The following is a 20,444-nucleotide window of genomic DNA, read 5'->3' as shown; positions in this document are numbered from 1 at the left end:
TGCCTGAACCTACTGACTGCGCTGCTGTCCTCCTCGGAAGCACCTCCGTGAGCTGCTGCAGGGAAAGCTGGTGCACTCTGTCCTGCAGATTGTGGCCTCTCCATGGTTACTGGAGTCTTCTTGGATTGTATTTAACCTCCGATTCCTTACAAAGGAACACAACAGCAATGGTAGAGCATCTGCCGAGAATCTGGCTCCTCACCTGGTGGGAATAACCTATAAAGCTGTTGGCTTGAGCAGAATTTCTCCTGTTTCTCTAATTTTTTTTTTTTTTTGGTGTATGTTTCGTCTGATATTTAACTTCATGAGAAACAAAAAAGGGGAATTTAGCTTTTTCCGTTGTTATCCCTTTGTAACTTCTTCACACTTACAAGATGCAGACTTTCCATCCCAAAATGGTATTATGAAGGACAAGTATAGACTTTCATAGGCCAGTTTTGAGTTGGAAAGGACCTTAAAGCTCATCCAGTTCCAACCCCCTGCCACGGGCAGGGACACCTTTGGCTAAAGCAGGTTGCTCAAAGTGCTGTCCAACCTGAGATAGCTGGGTTAGTTAGTACTCGGACCTTTCCCTCTCCGTACGGTTTGATGCCTGCAGCAGGACGAGCGCCTTGCTCAGGAGCATGACCGGGTGTTATTACCCTTTTCCTCTGTAACCCCGATCTACCCGTGCGTTCTCCGAAACCCGGCTCAAACATGAAGGCCTGGCAGGAAGCCTTTCCCCAGAGCAGATCTCCCAGCACAGTGCGGGAGAGCCCCGCTGGGAGGGGCCGGTTACACAGCGGTCTGGGTACTCCCCGCTTCCCAGGGCCGCGCCCGCTCCCTCCGCCTCATCCGGGTCCCGCGCCCAGCCCGTCCCTAGGCGCTGCCCGCCTGCGATACCCGACGCTGCCGCCAGGGGCCGCCCTCGCCGCTGTGGTGCCCGCCCCGCGGAGCCGGCGCCGGGCGCTGGGGCGGAGCCGCGCGGTCAGGCCGGGCCGAGCCGCGCCGAGCAGGGTCGGTCCGGGGGCAGGAAGATGGCGAACGTGCAGCTGGAGTTCCAGGCCAGTGCGGGCGAGGCGGACCCGCAGAGCCGCCCGCTGCTCGTCCTGGGCCAGCTCCACAACCTGCACCGCCTGCCCTGGGCCCAGCTGCGGGGCAAGCTGCAGCCGCGGGTCACCGAGGAGGTGAGGCCGGGCCCGGCGGGAGTGCGGTGGCCCCGTCCCCGCCTTCACCCCCTTGATACGGCGGCCCCAACGCGGAGGGAGCGCGGCCCCCGCCCGGCACTGCCCCCTGGGTCCCTCGAGGCCGCGCCCTCCGGCCCCGAGCGGCCGCGTGGTGCGGGGCAGGCGGGGGCTCTCCCGGCCTGCGGGTGCTTGCGCGGCGCCGGGCCTGTCGGCGAGGGGCCGGCCCTGAGCCCCAGAGCCCCAGGGTTTGCCCTGTGAAAGCCCCTCGGAACGGCCCTTAACGGGCAAATAGTGACATGAGCCGGTCGCGGCTCAGCGGGCCGGGCTTGGAAGCGGCGGCGGGCAGCGGCCGGAGCCTGTTGTTGCGGCGGGACCCGTGCAGTTGCTCCCCAGCCGTGGGTGAGGCACCGCGGCTCCGCTCCCCCGCAGTTGGCGGCGTTGCCGGTTGCGGTTCTCCGGGAGCGGGAGGCCGAGCCAGCCCTGCGGGGTGGCGGTGCTGCTGGGGGCTCAGGTGGCTGGTGGCAGCACAAACAGGCTACATCGCGGCTTCTGGGCCGCTGTGTGTGTGTGAGGCTGTTCTGCGCTCCCTGGTCTCTCACAACAGTATTTAGCCTCTTTATTATGTATTTGTTTTTAATTAAATTACTGTGTGAAGCAGTAAATGAAGACTAGGAAATCAGTCATATATTTATCACTAGTGAAATTTTCTCAGTTTGAAATTCTGAAGCAGCCTTTGCATTAAATAGTGTGGTTTTACATTTTAGCTCCTGTGGCTTGTAAGAGACGGTTGCAGTGGAAAGCGCATTTGTGATTTTTGGTTAATAAACGGGTTTGTCGTATTTCCTTGTTTTGTTTTACTCAAGAGGTTATTGCATTTAAAAGCTTGCACACAATTTCTTTGTTCCAATACTTAAAATCCTGTAAAGAGTTTCAGAATACAGTGGGAATGAGAGGGGAAGAAAAGTCTGATGCAATTCTTTGTCTTCAAACTCCTTTTTTATCTCCTCAGATATGGCAATCTGCTTTAAGCACTCTGAATCCAAACCCCACCGACAGCTGTCCTCTCTACCTGAATTACGCCACTGTGGCTGCTCTGCCTTCCAGGGTCAGCCGGCACAACAGTCCATCTGCGGCGCAGTTCATCACCCGCCTGGTTAGAAATTGCCTTCCAGGAGGTGTCAACAGATGTATTGTAGTAAGTGGCTGCTTGAAAATGCTTCTGGTGCAATGTCTAGTCAAGTGTTTTTTCAACTTCTCATGATTTTAAGCTGTCTCCAAGGAGACTGGAGGTGGACAAGTTTTACAGATATAATTATACTGACATTTATAAGTGGTTTTGCACTGACACGTAAACAAGAGCTAACTATAACAGCTTATGCATGCTCAGGCAGTTGGAGGGAATTAAGGCTGGATGTGTATGGAATGTTTTCAACTAGAAGCGGCCATGCAAAGGAAACCAGTAGTGGCTTTTTTCAAACTAGGGTGTATGATGTTAGCACATGGTTTAGAAGGTTGGCATAGCCTGCGTGTAGGATGCTTTATCCATACTGTGCAACCCATTTATGGTGCCTTTTTATGTTATTCAGTGAGTTTTAAAAGTCTTAATGCAAACCAATGCTCCAGTGTGAGTCGTTTGCAGGACAAGCTCTTGGACTGTTTTGGTCATCTTCTCTATGAGCCTGATGAGTTTATTATTTTTTTCTATGGCTTTTCCAGATTAATTCAGATTCTGAGGTTGTTAGAGAAGACTCTTACAGTCAGTAACAAAATGTGTAATTATACCTTTCACTTGGAAAACTTATTTGGAAGAGTAACAACTCTACTTAGTAATTTTTTCCCCTATAGTTAACTTTGAAGATATTTACCTATAACTGCTTTCCATTGGTAATTTCTGTAAAGAACTCCAGGAAAATGTTGTACATGGTTAAAAGCTTTTGGATTAATCTTAGCCACATTCTCATATAATTTTCCTCTGTTTCATTTGTTTTATGAACACATATTGATGGTTCCCAGGCTGGTTTTTGTTGTCTTGATCTGTAGGCTAATCTATGTTAGTTGTACTAGTGTAACTAAAGCAGTCCAGCACTCTTACAAGGATGTACTAATTCCTACACAGCCAAGTCCAGCAGTGTAATTCCATACAGGAAATGAGCAGAATCAGTTTGGTGTGGTACTGGTTGTACTTCCCCTCCATCCATGCAAAACATAACATATGCCTTGATTCAGATATCAGTTATTTCCCACCCACCTCAGTTTTTTATTCACCCTTTTACCAGTAATACCACAGGTCCTTTTAAATGGAGTCTTCCACATCCATGATGGTGTCTGACTTGTTTGTATTCTGGCTTGTGTTTCAGATGGTCTGTGAACGGTCTGAAGTCTTCGCTTCTGCTTGTGCATTGGCCAGGGCGTTCCCATTGTTCACGCATCGGTCCAGTGCATCAAGACGCACAGAGAAGAAAACTGTAACAGTAGAGTTTTTCCTGGTTGGACAAAACAATGGACCAATAGAAGTGGCAACACTTAAAGTAAGATTTTTTGGTCTTTTCCGTAATTTTTTTTTTTCCATTATTCCTTGAAATATCTTTTATTTGGTTTTTTTTTTCTGTTTGTTGCATGCACAAATATATGTCTCAGGCTGCATACAAATAGGTGTTGTATCTAAACTAATAAACTATCCTAGATCAAAGTTCCTTGAAATTGACCAGCTCACAGCTGATTGAACATGAATTGAATATGTTACTGCAGAAAAGGCTCAGGATGTTACTTAAAATTTAGATTTCAGGGATGGAAAACACCAAACAAATAGCTCAAAGACAATGTCTCCCTTGTCATGTTTATCATAGATGCAGATAGTGTATTTTTAACTTTTAATGTTACATTGCTTTTGGTGTGTGGGCTTCTCAGTTTCTTTTACCCGGGCAAAATTTGTTTGTAGCTGTAAAGGTGAATATCACAGTGAAGTCACTAAAACTTGCTTATTATGGAAGCACATATGGCCTCTGCTATTTCTATCTGATATAACTCTGGCTGAGTTTTTCTAGCAGAGCTGTAGCAAAAAACAAGACCCTAAAAAATTATATAGCTTAGAGATGAACTATACATAACAGTTAAATAATTTAAGTCACCTTTCCGTAGCAGATAATCAAAGACTGTTTCCCTTGCACCTATTACAAAGAGGAAACTCCACATCAGGTAACTTCTAGTATGCTAAGTCATTCCTCTCCAAGATCCTGACTTAAAAGCTATTCCAAGGTTTGCACATAAGGTGTTGGGCAACCTCCTCCTGTTCAGTGCTCCACGTTCTGTGTTTCAGTAAAGATGGATATTCACTTAGCTGATCAGTCAGTGGTGAGGTTATACAAATTCCTTACAAATTCTGGCATGGATTTGGCAAAGGATGCAGTTTTGCTGCATCTGAAATTCACAGAATTGCAGCCTTAGGGTATTTTTTTGTTTGTTTCAGTATTTTTTCCTCCGTACTTTGTCCTTACTCTATGAACTGATTTAGCTACAGCAAATGATGCCAGATAGTTTTCAGGAAGGTGACAGAGGTGCTATGAGTACAGCTGTTGGTCACTCAGTTTTTCCGTGCCTCAAATCAAGAAAACCATAGCTGGTGTCAAAACCAGTTCCTTTGGATAGGTAGATTCCAAACCATTTGGGTTATTTATAACTTAAAAAACAAAGCTGAAATTATTTCTGCCTCCTGTTCTTGCCCTTGATGTCAATGCCAAAACTATTACTGGCTTCCTCCAAGATAAGTGTTCACCCTTTAAATTCAACCAGCACCAGACAACTAATGTACAGCATGGATGAAGAAGCATGTGGTAGGACCTTTTTTTTTTTTTTTAGCTAAAAAAACCTCTCCCTCAGCATGCTGCTGTATTTTGCACCTACTGCATTGTCCAGGGTATTTTACGATGCGGACTATTGGGATTATCATAGTTTTATAAGGCACTTATAAAGGCTGTCATTATCCATGTTCTTTTGAGTACCCTGGAAGCCAAACCCAGGCACAGCATATTTCTGTAAGTCCTATTGTTTCCCTCAGACTTGGCTTTTGGGTAAGCGTGTAGGTAACCTCCATTTACCTGCATGGCCCTAATGGTGAATCACTCTTCCCCAAAGCTAACTTGCCTCCCAAGGAGGCCCTTATGCCTTTAGGGGAAGTAAAGCAATCAAAAGTAATTGTAGGCAATCGGGCACTATTCCAAAGCAATCCAGTGTCTGAATCTGCTGAGAGACAGCTTGTACGGAGTTCTTACACCAGTCTGGCCAAGCCAAACTTCAAATACCTCAGCACAAATGACTACCCAACATATGAGATTCCTTCAAAAGCTATCTTGACTCTCCCATCAGCTGTGTGTGGTCTTCAGTATGGTGTGGCTACTGGAAAGCTTGAACAAAGTTTCCTACCACCTAGTCTTGTTTCAAGTGATTGATTCACAGGAGTTAAAAGTTGAAGGTTAGTGTCTGGTGCCCTCATTGGCCTTTCTGCCAGGAGACTCCTTCTTTAAGGACATGGCCTCTTCCTGCTCACTGTCAACTGTTACAGTTCTGTCCACTCTTGCCTAGATAGGTTTTTACTCTGTCCAGGTTGGGGTCAGTTCATTTTGCCACAGGAATGAGGAAACACATGAGATGCATGCACGTTTTACACAAATATGAAATATTCCACATTCCCCAAGGGTCTGCCATGTACAGTGTCTTATGGCAGTAATCTTTATTGCACTCAGCCGCTCTGCCTGCCGTGAGTAAACTGCTGTTTTGCATATTGTAGATTACATAATCTCTGCAGGTTTCCAGCCCTAGCAGCCTACAAGATCATTGTGACTTCCTGAATTATCTTCCTCTTATCTTTCTTTTCTCCACTTCACATTGCCTTCTTGATCACCCGTTGATAGTGGAGAATGCGTCTAATTTTGCAATATCATTTTGCTGTGGGAAAGAATACAGTTGCTTAGAAATTATAGCACAGGGGAATATAGCTTAATTGTAACACATACAAAAATAATGGTTAGCATAGTTGACATTATTTAATACCATACAGCTGCCTATGATTGGTTGCAGTTAAGCATTAATGTGATCCAGAGGAGCCACACATCTGGTGTACGCTGCATAGGACTACATGCAAAGCTATGTAGAAAACCAGCCAAACCAAGGCTAGTTCTCACGTGTCCTTACTTATTTTTATAGTGTCTGGCAAGTGCTACAGAAGGAGTCAGGCTGGCTGCTCGAATTGTGGACACCCCATGCAATGAGATGAACACAGATAACTTTCTGGAGGTACGTAATAACACCTGATGAGTAAGAGTTACTAATTGTAAGTCTAGACTGCAGTAATCAAGAACTAGTGTTGTTATCTCTTAGCAAAACCTGTATGTCAGCAGTGGGAAGCACATCAAAGAACCTACCCAAGGATGCAGAGGCCATTTCTTTGGCCTTTAATATTTCATAGAACTTTGCTAAGTTGGAAGGAGGCTGAGTGTACACTTGGGTTAAGGCACTAAGAGTCAGAAGACATGAGTTCTTGATTTGATCATGACACTGGCTTCTTTGCCAATGATAATGTTGCGTTAAGCCTGATGGCGATTAGAGTTTCTGAAGTTATAGGACAAAAGTTGACATGTTTCCAAATGAGTTTTATCATGAAGATCTGGAAAATATTCCTGTCCTATGGCATCATGATCCAATAGAGTGAACAGCTGGCCTTTACCTCTAAAGATTTATTTCATTGGCAGAGCTTAAAGGTCAAATTTCTGTTTCATGCCATAGTAAATGAAGGATGTCTTAGTGGAATTAGGCCATTAGGAATTAGGCTGGAAAACCAGCACCACTCCCAGAATTGTGAGTGTTTGTATGCATATGCATGCAAAAATCACACAAAACCCTTAAGGGGGTATCTATATATATGGAAAGACACAAATGTGTCCTTCTGATAACTGACTGACAATATCTTTTTTCTTTTATTGATTAAGGAAATCAAAAAAGTTGGCAAGGATCTTGGGATTACTCCTACCATTATTCGAGATGAGGAGCTGAAAGAAAGAGGCTTTGGAGGTATGTCTTGTTGGAACTTAAGCTTTGTTTCCTAGCAGTTAATTGCAATGTTTTGCCATCTCCATTGTAATGTTTTATTTGTACATTTCTGAAACAGTTTTATTGGCCATAGCATTCCAAGAAAATGGGCACAGATTGCTCCCTGCAGTTTTTCTTCCCCACAAATGGTTTAATTCCATGTTTTCCAGGTATCTACGGAGTAGGCAAGGCAGCTCTGCATCCTCCAGCCCTGGCAGTTCTCAGTCACACTCCAGATGGTGCTACGCAGACCATTGCATGGGTGGGCAAAGGTATTGTGTATGACACTGGAGGACTCAGCATTAAGGGAAAGGTACATAAGCACTTGTTCTTCTGCTGTCTTTGCTTATGGTGCTATTTTCTGATGGAAATGATTCAGTTGATGTCTGTAGGAAACCAAAGCATGTTTATTTGGGTAAAAACTTGATTTACTTTCATCCATATGGACACAAATTATTAGGGAGAAGACCAAATAGGATTCAAGGAACACTTGCAGAGCAGTTAAATAATTACCTGGTATTTTGCTCTTGTAAGTATTGCCCACTGATAGGAGAAAGCTAGAAACAAAGTTTTTTTAATTCCTGATTTTGAACATGGATCCAAAACCCACTTGAGTTGGCCTCAGTGTGAATGTTGTAAACAACCTTTTTCTTTTCTAACAAATTAGCAGCAGAGGTTTAGTATTTTCCAGTTCTAAGGCAAAAGCCAACAATAAGCAGATGCACATGTTCTGTGTTTCTGCTGCAGCTGAGCGCTGTCAAAACCAGAGGTACATAAGCATCAGAAACGTGATAGTTTTTAGCAGGCATTGCTGTGAAATTCTCTTTTAAAGAATAAAAGAACTACAAACCTCTGGTTGTCTTTAAACAGACTACGATGCCTGGAATGAAACGAGACTGTGGTGGAGCAGCTGCTATTTTGGGTGCCTTCAAAGCCACTGTAAAGCAAGTAAGTAAAATGTGTTAATTGATATCATGTTATCCCAGCATTGCCAGGGAGTAGTCTGGCTTTTGGATACATTCCTGGATATAGAGGCCAGTCTAATCCTGGAGTTCTGACCTGCGACTGCTATTAGTGATCTTGAGCCCCTCTTTCAGGAAAATACTTTAGATCTTTACTGGGATCTTGAGAATTGTGAGAAATTCCTTGAGTGCAATTTATTTTTTTTTAGGAGTCTTTCTAAAATGTCAGGGTTTGTTCTGCAGCCTCCGTGGTTTCTAGTTCCTTGAGTCAGATTTATGCTTGAGTTATCCAGGGCTGATTTTGTTTAAACTGTGGGATTTGGGGCAGCTGTCAACACCTTTGCAAAGAAAGGGATGAGTGACTCTGGGATATAAAGTCTGTCCATATTCCAAATCCTGTGCCAGTTCTAATATTAACCTGCTGGGGAAGTGGCAGCTCTTGGGGAGCTGCTTGTTGGTTTGCTCCTGTGGTCAGAAAATAGTATAGGAGCTGAGAAGAAGCCAGGTATTGAAATAAGAAGAATTTAAAAAAAGCATGTTGTGCTTTAACAATATGAGCTGGGGAAAAGAAGTGGCTGCTGCCAATAAAACTCTGCCCTCTCCACAAATCCGGTGACTGAAACCTGCTGACAGAGCAGCTGTTGCCTCCAAGGAGTATCCAAAGTTCAAAGAACATTTACTGCTGCAGATTAATGCATAGATCTGATGGAAGCTTTGTCCAGGGGATGGTCAGTGCCAGATTCCCATTTCTCAACAGTTTAGCTCTGTGCCTTGGCCCTAGCAGCATGTTTGATGTGGAAAGGTTGTAAACTTCACAGTTATCTGCAGGGACTTCAAATTGAAAACAGATTTGTGAGCTGCATCTTAAGCAAAACTGTTTTCCATAACCACATCCTTCAGAAAGTTAGGTCATGTGTTTGCAAGGGACAGGAGCTAGAACTTGGCCAGTGCTTTGGGAGGGTCTGGGAAAGCCATGGATGTAGTATGTTCTTTCAGTGATTCAGTTCTTGCTTCCAGAGTAGTTTTGTGTGCAGTTGTCTGCACTGAGAGAAGTTGCATCCACAATCAGTAGGTGAGAAAGTAAGTGATCTGTCATTTCACATGCAATTACTGGAACAACGAACAAACTGGCAGTGATATGTTTGGACAAACTGAGCCTTAGTAAGACAGACCGTCAGACTTCACAAGAAATCTGTTCCTTTATATGTAAAAACAAAAGAATTCTATCACTGCTTAATTTTACAACCTCGGGTAAGGCCTGTTAATGAAATCCAGGCAGAAAATGTATTCAGATAAGCAGTGGCAAGAATTTGTCAATGATACTGGTTCAAGACTTCTTTTAATGCTCTTAGCAGTATAAATCTAGAAGAGATTTGTTATGCTTTGTCACAGAGACTGGAGCTGGAAATGTGGGATAGAAGGCTGAGTGGGAAGAGGGGCAGAGGTTGTTAACCAAATTCAGAAAGTATCTGCTTAAATGCTGTTCAACAGTTTTACAACGTGATTTTAAAAGGCTTTGGACAGCAAAATGAAGCAAGTGATTTTTTCCTAGAAAGATCCATTTTATCCATTGTGAACTTTCCAACACAAGGGAGAAGAGAAAAACATTCACTTAAGAGTTTTCAAAATCCTTGTTGAGCCTCACGTTAAGACAGTGAATCCTGCTTTGAAAAGCTATGGACAGAAGGGATTCAGGACAAGGCAGCTCATACTGGAAGCAGGTTTTCTTTTTTTTTTTTTGACAATAGATTAACCACGTCTCCTACTTGGAGGAGGAAAACTTGGTGCAGCCCAGTGAGAGATTGTGAACAGAGTAAGGTTTTTGCTGCACAAACTGTTTTGGAAGAGCAAAAGGTCATAGATGGAAGGGTATCTCATCAACAGTGCTGTTTGCCCACTGGCTTCTAGAAGCTGCCTGTTATTTTGAAAGGTTTTGATTGATGCATTTACCCTTTAGACTTCACAACATGCACTGATTCAGCAAGTCCATATTTCTTCAGCTACGGACTTTTATCAAGAGATTAACAGTAAAACTGATCCTGGTTTCCTCAGGAATTTGATGGTTTTAAGGCTAACTATCCCAGTTTTAGCCAGGCTTTACATGGGAAGATAAAGGATAGATCTGGTAGCATGTATCTGACCTGTGGTGCAGGATGGATGCTGAAGGGCAGTGAACTATGTGCAGGTGGGAGATCCACAGAGATATGTTGTTTCTACCACATTCCAGGATTGCCACAATCAAAATTACTTTCCAAGAAAATTCTCACAGATGGAATCTGTTCACCTGGGGTTGTTTTTTTTAGGGAAAGTATACAGTACACAAATGGCTGCATATTAGGATTTATTATTTCCATAAGTTTCCACTATTGCTGTAGGCTCTTCCCCAGCATGGCAGAAATTATGGCAAGGAGCTCAGTTTCTCAAATGGCCCCAGGTGTATCTTTGTTGTTATTGGAGACTAAATAAAAACAGTGGAAAAATTAGGGTTTACAAATTAATCCCAAGCATCCTCACTGGCTGTGTAATGTCCTCTCACAAGCCTTTTAATTGTCACATTAAAAGCATCTGTTGCTGGGTCTTTCCTATGTGGCTGTGAAAGTTGGAGTCACACAGTGCGGATGTGTTGTGATCTCTGTTGTGAGTCAGTGTTAGAGTTGTGTTAAAATCAGGTGATTGAAGCATTGCATCACTGGAGATGCATTCTGCTGGTTTTCACACCAGGAGTACTGTTACTTCAGTGATTTAGGGTTTGGTTTTGGTGAGCTTGGCAGTTTCCTGGTGAGCTCAGGGAAAGATCTTACTGGAGCTGGCTGTAAAGAGCTGAACACGTTCTTCCCGGGGAATCCAGTTTAACTAAACAACTCTCTCCAGTTGCACCTGCACATTTCATATAAAAGATGTTTTAATTTGGATACCTTGCCACTGAGAGAAGGTTGTACCGATCACTACTTAATTAGCAAGCGCTTTTCTAGGTCACTGCCCCATTTATCTTTCACATGCATATAGCTTTTATTCAGTCTTCAGCGAGAACTCTTAAAACCAGTATTAGATGTTACCTCCTTGCTTTCTTTCTATAGCTCATGGCCTCAGCTTCAAGGTACAAGATGTTCCTCATAGATTTCCCAATTACACATGTAATTAGTGGCATTGCTGTCAAGAAGTCATGATCCGTCATTGATTTCAGTCCAAATAAATTAGCTTGATGTGAATCAAAAGCTCTTTCTTTCCTATGATTGTTACAGGGTTTTAAAGACAATCTTCATGCTGTTTTTTGTTTGGCTGAGAATGCAGTTGGACCACGTGCAACAAGACCTGATGACATTCATGTTCTTTACTCTGGAAAGTAAGATTGTATCTACCCTTTCCACAGAAACATTGAGAGGAAATGCCAGATTTGGTTCTGTTAGTGTGAATGCCATGCAGATTGTGAGCCTGTCCCTCATCTGCTTCCCTGAATAGTGATAATAGTATTTCAGACAGCCATAGTAGTGAGTTAATGCAAGTGTGCTTAGAGTTTTCTGTTGGGTATGTAAATACACATCAAAAAGCATATTATGAGCTGAAGTTTTCTTAAAGCACTCAGGTTTAGGTGTTTTCTCTGTCCCCATCTGTACTCTATATGGTCACAGAGGCAGACTGCCACCGTCTCCTTGTTCTAAGCAGAGTATGATACCTCTTTGTATGGCAATAGTTCATAAAATCCCAGCTCAACATGGTAGGCATTATACAGGCCTAACAAATAAGACCTGACCATGAGGACAGTGCTATTAAAACTATTTTCCATGTGTGCTCTGTCTGGATGCTTGCAGCTGGGGAATAAGGAGCCATCCAGAATTGCAGAGCCAAATAGGAAAGCACATCAAGTTTGAGCCTGCTTTTTCATCCAGTATTCTAGTCCAGACAAATGAGTTAACTTCCAGCCTGAAGCACTGTTGTATTAAATGTCCTCTCTTCTTCCTAGAACTGTGGAAATCAATAACACTGATGCAGAAGGTAGACTGATACTGGCTGATGGAGTGGCTTACGCATGCAAAGATCTTGGAGCTGATATCATTCTTGATATGGCCACTCTTACTGGAGCTCAGGTACTGATCCAGAACTGCTAACAGACAGGGTGCATCCTTCTGCTGCCTGTACATTATACACTTCTTTGCCTCTGTCCTTCTAGTCTTTGGGGGAAAGTAGGTGTTGTGAACTGTTGTGCTTGATGGTGGGTTCCTAAACTTGTGCAAGAGAAAGTTGCCAGCAGCAACCCTAGGAAACTAATCCTCTGTGCACGTGACATAGGCCATGAGTGTGTGACATTTATAGCTGCATTACTCAAGCAGGAGGTTTTTCGTTCTTCATGCAGTTTTTTTGCTTTTGCATACTGAAAGTTGTATTTTCCTGATGACACTGGCAGCTGATGTAAGCGATTCAGTGCTCAATGTTTGCAAGTCAGTAGCTTTATAATCAGCAGAACTGATTTGATGATAGTCATCAGGAATTTTCTTGTCCATAAAACGGCTTATGTTGTAAGTCATGCTCAGAATGATGCAAGTGTACAAAATTAATGCTGTTGTTGTTTAAAATCTATTCCTGTTTTATAGGCTGTGTTGATGGGCAGTGATTCTTGTAGCTTAATTTTCTAGAAAATAAATTGATCTTCATATCAGGAGGAGAAATGGTGGCAAATTTTAGAAGCATGGATGTTGCCTACATTGGTGTAAATATCAATCCTTTTGAAAATCTCTCATCATTACCCTGCTGGAACAGTGATGTGATGGTGGCTTCTGTGTTTTGTATATTTGGAAGGAAGGAATTTTTCCAAGGAGTGAGGATGTTAAATTCAAACTGTTTGTGTGATTGACACACATTGCTGGGGTATCCTCTGTAAAGTGACAGGGTTTGCTTGCTCAGTAACTGTAAAGAAACATTTTTGTGGAACAGTGGTTTGGATAGGCCAGACAAATGCAGACTGTTTCCCTGCAGAATGGATTTACAGAGATGTTAAAAGAATCAGAGTAGCTGCAATGTCTTTGTCCACACTTGTTAACGCTAACTTCTTGTGGAATAGTTTTGAGACACTTTTTTCTTGGTGGTTTTGTTAGATGGAAAGCAGCTGTTAGTGCTGAGAGAGAGCAGTACAGAGTTATTGTACCCAGCACAGTTAAGGTGAATCCTTCCTGATTATTTTCTTGTTTCACTAGGGAATTGCTACAGGAAAGTATCATGCTGCTGTCCTTACCAATAATGAAGAGTGGGAGAAAGCTTGTGTTAAAGCTGGCAGGAACTGTGGAGACTTGGTCCATCCTCTTGTATATTGCCCTGAGCTCCACTTCAGTGAATTTACCTCTGCTGTAGCTGATATGAAAAACTCTGTGGCAGTAAGATTTGTTTTCTTTTAAATTTCATTTGTTACATGAAAATGTGTGTTTCTAGATAATGTGCTGACCTGTCGGTAACTGGCTGAAAGCTTTTCATGTGGGATGTATTCATAGAAATGGGCCATTATGGTCTTCAGGGTCTTTTACCTGGGGGTTTTGCAGGCTGTATGTTACTACACTGATATTTAGTGTCAGTTTTAAACAGGGTGGCTTGTTTAATCTTCAGGCTGCTTGCATTCAAGCATGGCCCTAAAGTGAATGCTAAATTCCTGAATGGAGATGGTTTAAGTTCTGGTATTCCTCAGATCATGTATAACCAGCAGGGGCTGTAACTGGGAATGCCGAAATCAGGAAATTTGAGGACGGGGGCCTTGGGGATTGCTGCAGCTGCTTTTGCTGCGTTTGAGAGTTAAGTTTCAAAAACACTGCAGAAAGGAGCTTTGCAAAATAACTGTTATTGGCTGCTACCAGGGATGAAGTCAAATGATGTACATCGTGGTTGTTTTTCAAGACTGTGTTTTAGGGCTGTTCATTAAGGTTTGAACTTGATCTGCACAACTGTTTTCTATAAGATGGAATAGGCAAGAATAAAAGACCTTGACATTTCCTTTTCTTGCAAGACCAACTGTATTCTTATTATTTCTGCAGGATCGAGACAATACTCCAAGCTCCTGTGCTGGGCTCTTCATTGCTTCTCACATTGGCTTTGACTGGCCTGGGGTCTGGGTCCATATAGACATTGCTGCCCCTGTTCATGCAGTGAGTATGTTCCTGTGACTTCTGATCCTTTCCTGAGCAGGCAAACTAGGTAAAGGAAACTGTACAGGCCTGCTGATACTCTGAATTCTGTGCCATCAAATTCAAAGAGAATTGGGTGAAGAGTTCTTTTGAAAAGCCTTGACCTTTCATCTGGATTGGGAATTTCTTTGTTTTGGTTCCTTGATCTGGTCCTATTTTTTATTTTGATTTTAAAGTATTCTAATGGTTGCTTTGATCAGCAACATCATTATCATTGTAAACTACAACAGCATGCCTGCTTTCTGCCTGTGGCAATAATCCTACCCTTCCATTTACACCCACATTGTTTTGTTAAGATGATTGACCAGAGCTGATCATCCTGCCTGCTGACCTGCAGCAGAGAAAAAGTTTGTTTCCTCTTGAGGGCTTCCCTCCTCCCTTTGATGGAACTTGTGTATATTCTTTTTTCCTAAAAGCCAAGCCAGTTTACTCCCCCCCCTTTTAAAAACAGACATACTTAGCTTGTACTGCAAATCCGTGCTTCTGCTGGAGGGAGCATTCCCAGCCCTGAGCAGTGCTAGCATAAATCTGCCCTTGAGACAGTGGGAGCTCTGTTCTCACGTGACTCAACCAAGATGTTGATTGAATCTGAGCAGGACAGACTCCAGTAGCAGTAAGGATGCAGAAGCAGAATGGGAGCAAGCCTGCCAGGGACCCTGAGTACTGTCTGTGGCCCTGCACCATCACTGCTCTTGCTGAGCAAGAGGTAAACCAAAGCTAGGTTCAGATTCTACAATCTGAGGTGTGAATTGTTTGGGTTTATTTTTTATTCCTAGGGTGAACGAGCTACTGGCTATGGCGTGGCTTTGTTGCTGTCCCTGTTTGGAGGGGCATCTGAAGACCCTTTGCTGAACATGGTGTCCCCTCTTGGGTGCAATGGAGAATCTCACACTGAAGATATGGAGAGGGATTCCAAACGGCGGCGCCTGGTTTAATGCGCCCCAGCCCTAAGTGACGGGGTGCGTGGGTTACCTCACTTTGCACTGATTCATTCTAAAGCAATGAAAATGTCACACATCAGAAATTGCCATGTCCTTTTTTTTTTACTGTTACGATAAGATTTATTACTTGTTTCTGATAAAAACAGCCTGATTACTTGTGGTTTTTTTAAATTATTGGTGCACACAGTTGCTGAACAGTATCAGTGGCGCAGAGTCCATTCTCAACTAACTGTATCAGGAAAAGGATACATTCTCTGAGCTCCTCACAAAACCTAACTAAGTGCATTAATGCATGAGAAGCTCTCGCTAGTCTGAAGAAGCAACTGCAGCTATTGCTTAAGAAGCCTTCTGAATTACTTATTAAATGTGAGGTTTTATCAGATGTTCCCGCAGGCCTCACTACATCTCTGAACACAGGACAAGGAGAAAAACTTCTGTAGACTTGGCTTATTCAGTGACAATTTAGCTTAGAACAAAAGAGATGTAATGAGAAAGACCTATGGAAAATACGGTGCTGTTTCGCATGTTTAATGTTTTTCTGACCAGTAAAATCGGCGAGAGTGGTCCAGAACATCTCTCTACGCATATCTTTCACATACAAGTTGCAGGATGTATTCATGTTAAATGAGGAAAACAATAGAGGGACTGTGATTGAATAAAATCGGTTTACAAAGCAGAGTGGTTTCTTGCCACTTAATAAATTTATTATTATTATTATTAAAGCAGTTGACGTATCCCATGTGGTGTTTCATGGTGTTATTTACACTTCTGAGAACACTGAGTGCTCCAAAAGTGTGTGTGTGACATCATTACCCTGTTCCAGTTCCTTTTCTCAGCACTCATACATGTGAAAACAGACCTAATAGGGTAACAGCCTATACCGAATGGTTCAGGAGGTCCTGAAGAACTTCATTTGTTTGATTTAGCTGTAATCAGGGGTGTGTAGTATTAGTTCCCATAGAGAGCCTACAAGCGCTAGTTTGGCTTGGATGCCCATGGGAACTGACTTGCCCCAGTTTATGTAATGTCAGTGGCAGAGTTGGGAACAGAGTGACCAGGCTTTAATCAGTGCTGGTCCCTGCCCAGCGGTCCCAGCATCAGCCTTTGGAAACATTTCTTGGCTCAACCAGAGTGTTGATGGTGAAAAATCCCACCCAGCACACACTCTTGGCTGCTCTGCAGATAAGGTCAAGCTGAGCTGTGATGGATTACACCTTTTCCTATTTCAGAGGTGTTCTCTGGAGAGAACTGGTGCTAGGTTTTAGATGGAGCTCCAACAATGAGGGTTAGGCATGAGTCTTTTTGGCTAAAGACTTAATGGAAAGCTTAATGCAGGAGGGAGAAGAAACATTTTTCATTCTGGTTTTGTGGTGATACTTGATTCTTAGAATGTGGTGGGTTTTAAGAGAAAAACCAGAACTTCATTATTTTCTGTATTGGCTTCTCCTTTGCTGGTCTGGTTCCCTGGTCCATTGATCATAGTTTTAAGAGATTTATATATAGATGAGTTCTGCCTTTGGTCATTCGAGACACTCAGTGTAAAGCACTATCTGGTACCAAAAGCTGTTAAGTGAGGTGTGTTGGTGAAGAGTTATTTTCAGTACAGGCTCAGTCTGACCACTGAAGCTAATGGCAAAAGGTTCCGACCTCAGAGCTCTGAAATCAAGTCTTCAGGCTCCATCCTGTAGAAACACTTTGAATTGATCAGTTCTAACTCTGAAATTTAGGGTTTTGATAAAACGAGTTGGGTTTTTAATGTGAAACTGTAGCCTGTGGGTTTGTGCCCTGGGGCTCAATTCTGTTGTTCACTGAATGCAGCAAGCCCAGATAAAGGAAAAATTCAGTTTTGATGGCTGATTCCCATATTCTTCAGTTTTGTTGTGTCTCAGAGCATACCCTTCTGCCGGATCTCATTTGGAAGACACTTCACAGAAGCCATGTTTCAAAAGAAATACCTCATATTAAGGAGATCTAATATGAAATAACTGAAAAAGCAAATGGGATAAGTATTAAAAATCAAAGCCTGAAAACCAGCTTGATTTTCATTAAGCAGAGTAGAATATCATCAATCCAACACCTGATAGTAAAAAGCTCTGATGCTGCCTTTGTTTGAGATGTACAGAATAAAAACAAGGCTTTTATTTTTGCTTTCAGTTCCATAATGAAATCTCTTGCTGTTCCCAATGTACATTATTATTTCCTTCCCTTTAGCTAAGAGCTGTATTCTCTAGAGTAGAAGCTCAGGACCTACACAAGGCAATGGACTGTGAGCTGTATTTGCCACAGAAATTATTCTCCCTCTTCTGTGTTTCACAGAGCTTGCGCTGGGATGGTTCCTGTTAAGCTCACCATGTTTCTTAGCCCCCTAATGAGTAGAATTTTAGTTCCATCAAGACCTACTGCCACCACCTGGGTTGACTTACCTCCTGCCAGGTGCTGGGCACTGCTAACCTGCTGCAGCATTTGCCCTGAAGTGTCTTGGTGTGAGACATGGAAGCAATTCCTGAAAGAGGCGATCCCCAAACTTCCTTAGAGGTAGCAGAAGGTGTCAGAAATCAGTATGTGGGACCGTTACTAAACACAAATAAGCCTGTGCTGAGCAGCAAGGCTGGAATTTGGTCTCTGCAGCTGCCACCCACTTGTGTTGACTGCTACGTGGCCTGAAGCAAGCACAGTGCAGTTTGATGTTCTTACTGCCTCTGTGGCCATCCCGATCCAGCACTCCACAATGACTCATCCACTGAGCTTTACAGTCCCCTCTGTGACAAAGCAGCAGGTATTTCAGGAAACAGTTCCAGACACCAGAGGTTGACCTCGGTGGATTTAGGTGACTATACTTGAAGTACTCTGGCATCATTTAAGCAACTTCAGATAGAAACACCCCTGCACTGGGCAGGGTGTGCTTGCAGAGTGCTGTAAAGCTCTGCTAGGTGCTGGGTCCTCCACACTGCAGGTACCCTGACGAACCCCTCCGAAGCAGCACAGGGCTGGGTGGGTTGCTGGGGGTTACCTCAGTGTATAACCAGAGAACTGAACCTCGGGGGCTCCCAAGCTTCAGGTTCCCGCATCTCACACTCCCCAGCTGCCTTCTGAGCACCTGCAGGAGGTGGAGCAGTGTCACACAGGACCTGATGCTGGGCTCCAGAAGCAGCACAAAGCCAGGGAGGTGCCTCCCTAGGTTGTTCTGCAGGAATTAGAGCTTACATTGCTACAGCTGCGGGCCCAGCACTTCGTTGACAATTAAGCGTGAGCTAATACATGCCCTCAGGTGATTGCCTTCTCATTTCCTCCTTGGAGCTGGGCTGCTACTACCCAAGAATGGTCCAGTGGAAGCTGACATAAGCAGCAGGTGAGTTAGCAAGCCCCTTTGCCATGGCCACCCAGCTCTGGGGCTGAAATCCACAGCAGACTAGCACAGACTTGGTGACAATGCCCTCTGGACAACAGGTCGCTATGAACTGTGTGTAGACTTGGGAGGGGAGGACAAGGGTGATCTGTTGGGTTGCTTCTTGGAGTTGGTGGTTTATGGATTGTCCAAGGCCAACATGCTCAGTCTGGGGAAAACCTGCCTGTGGTGTTTCCAGCTGGTGAACCTCACTGCAGGAAAGGCCTTTTCTGACTGCTGCGTTTTTACCGGGAGCAAATGAAACCAGTGGCATCTTTTGCTGTGTTTTGGTGCTGCCAGGTGCTGTCTGAACTGGGACTGGTGACAGGCACATCACCAGGGCTTTGCCGAGGGCTCAGTCCCTACAGGGAAGATGCAAAATACTGCTTATGGATTAACTTGCTGGGCAGTACTGGCTCTGTGAGGGTGTTTACATGGTGTGGTAGCGATGGGCACGCACCTCTGATGTGCTGATACAGAACTTCACGGTGTCTGATATGGTGCTGGATGCGATTTGTTGTCCAGGTTGAGTAGAGGAGCTAGTACAGTGCCATGCACAAGTACCACCATTCACTGCGTGCGCATCTTTAAATCATACAGGAGTCCTGCACTCATGTGTATCACGTTCTTGGATGGTGCTTTCTGGGTGAAGGGCATAGTGCTTTGTCAGGCTGTTGTACGCTGCTTCAGTAAAAGGCATCAAAGTCTTCTGCTGAGAGCTCCTGGAGAATGGTGACCTGGAGAGGAACCTGACAGGATGCTCTGAGTGCGGCCTTTATAGCACCAGAGCTACCTGTAGCCTGAGGGGGGGAATTAGCCTAGTCCCTTACCACAGCTATAGAGAGAAAAGTTATACTGAGGGATACAAGCTTCCCACTGGTTATGGGGAGCCTGTGTTGGTGGGTGTTTGCAAATACCTCCTCCTGCATCTGGGACAGCATTTGCTAAAGCCAACAAAACCTGTGATGTTGGAAGGCAGAATGAAACTCAAGTGAGACCTGCTGCACCCACATTTCTCCTGTGATTTCAGTTAACACTGAGGTGTTAAAGTCTCTTAGCTGTTGAGTTTTGAACTTGTGGTTGTGTCATGTTTCGGTCAGAGGAGCACCCTGTCTTGTAACCACTCCTGTCAGGAGTCCAGAGATGTCCCAGGGTTGACTGGCCACCCCTGCCATGGGCTGAAGAAGTGGCTGAAGCAGCAAAGGAGGCCACACAATACAGCTCAGAGTAATCCCACTTCCTGCATTTTGCAATCGATTTCCCCTCCTGCCCCATAGGCTGAGGATATTTCTGCAAAGAAAGAAGGTTTTGGTTAATCTGCCACAGCTGGTTCAGGAGTTCTTGTGAAAAGGGATTGCACAAGAGGAGTCGAGCACCTTCCTGGGCTTTCCCCATCCTTTCATGATGAAAATGTGAGCACATAAATCACACAAACACAGACCCAGCTGGAGAAGCTGAGGCTTGTGCTAGTCCAGACCCATTCTGGTTCCCTTTGGGTGTGTTGGATTTTACCTGTAGCTTCTGGTTTGAATTCTGCCGGGTATCTGAGCTGCGTCTGGGGTAGAGGGATCACAGACACCAACTTCTTGCTTTGGTACAGGATGGGGGGGAGGCCTGGGGATCCCATCCTGTTTGTGATTGGGCCAAAGTTATTTTAAAATTAATATTTTAAAAGATTTTGAAATTAAGTAATTAAAAGATAGTCTTTGGGACACCAGGACAAGCACCTGCATCCCAGGACTGTG

General features: G+C 44.0%; 1 protein-coding gene across 2 annotated transcripts; it reads left to right on the top strand.

The window, feature by feature from the left end:
• Positions 1-914: 914 nt before the first annotated feature.
• On the top strand, positions 915-16,053 carry NPEPL1 (aminopeptidase like 1). Of its 2 annotated transcripts, XM_061375618.1 has the most exons (12): positions 915-1,166; positions 2,176-2,361; positions 3,524-3,694; positions 6,366-6,455; positions 7,148-7,229; positions 7,418-7,560; positions 8,118-8,195; positions 11,452-11,552; positions 12,171-12,294; positions 13,399-13,575; positions 14,224-14,334; positions 15,150-16,053. In XM_061375618.1, the coding sequence occupies exons 1-12, from the start codon at positions 1,017-1,019 to the stop codon at positions 15,306-15,308; spliced, it is 1,572 nt and encodes a 523-aa protein (XP_061231602.1). In that variant the 5' UTR covers positions 915-1,016; the 3' UTR covers positions 15,309-16,053. The 2 variants fall into 2 exon arrangements, with proteins under 2 accessions (XP_061231602.1, XP_061231604.1); XM_061375620.1 differs by lacking the exons at positions 11,452-11,552; positions 12,171-12,294.
• The last annotated feature ends 4,391 nt before the right edge of the window (positions 16,054-20,444 follow it).

Source organism: Neopsephotus bourkii, unplaced genomic scaffold, assembly GCF_033783945.1.
Source record: "Neopsephotus bourkii isolate Nb327-2 ecotype Australia unplaced genomic scaffold, CSIRO-AGI_Nbou_v1 NB_1663, whole genome shotgun sequence".
Lineage (NCBI taxonomy): Eukaryota > Metazoa > Chordata > Aves > Psittaciformes > Psittacidae > Neopsephotus > Neopsephotus bourkii.
Note: the sequence above shows the minus strand (reverse complement) of the source record. Positions and strands in the feature narration are given on the sequence as shown.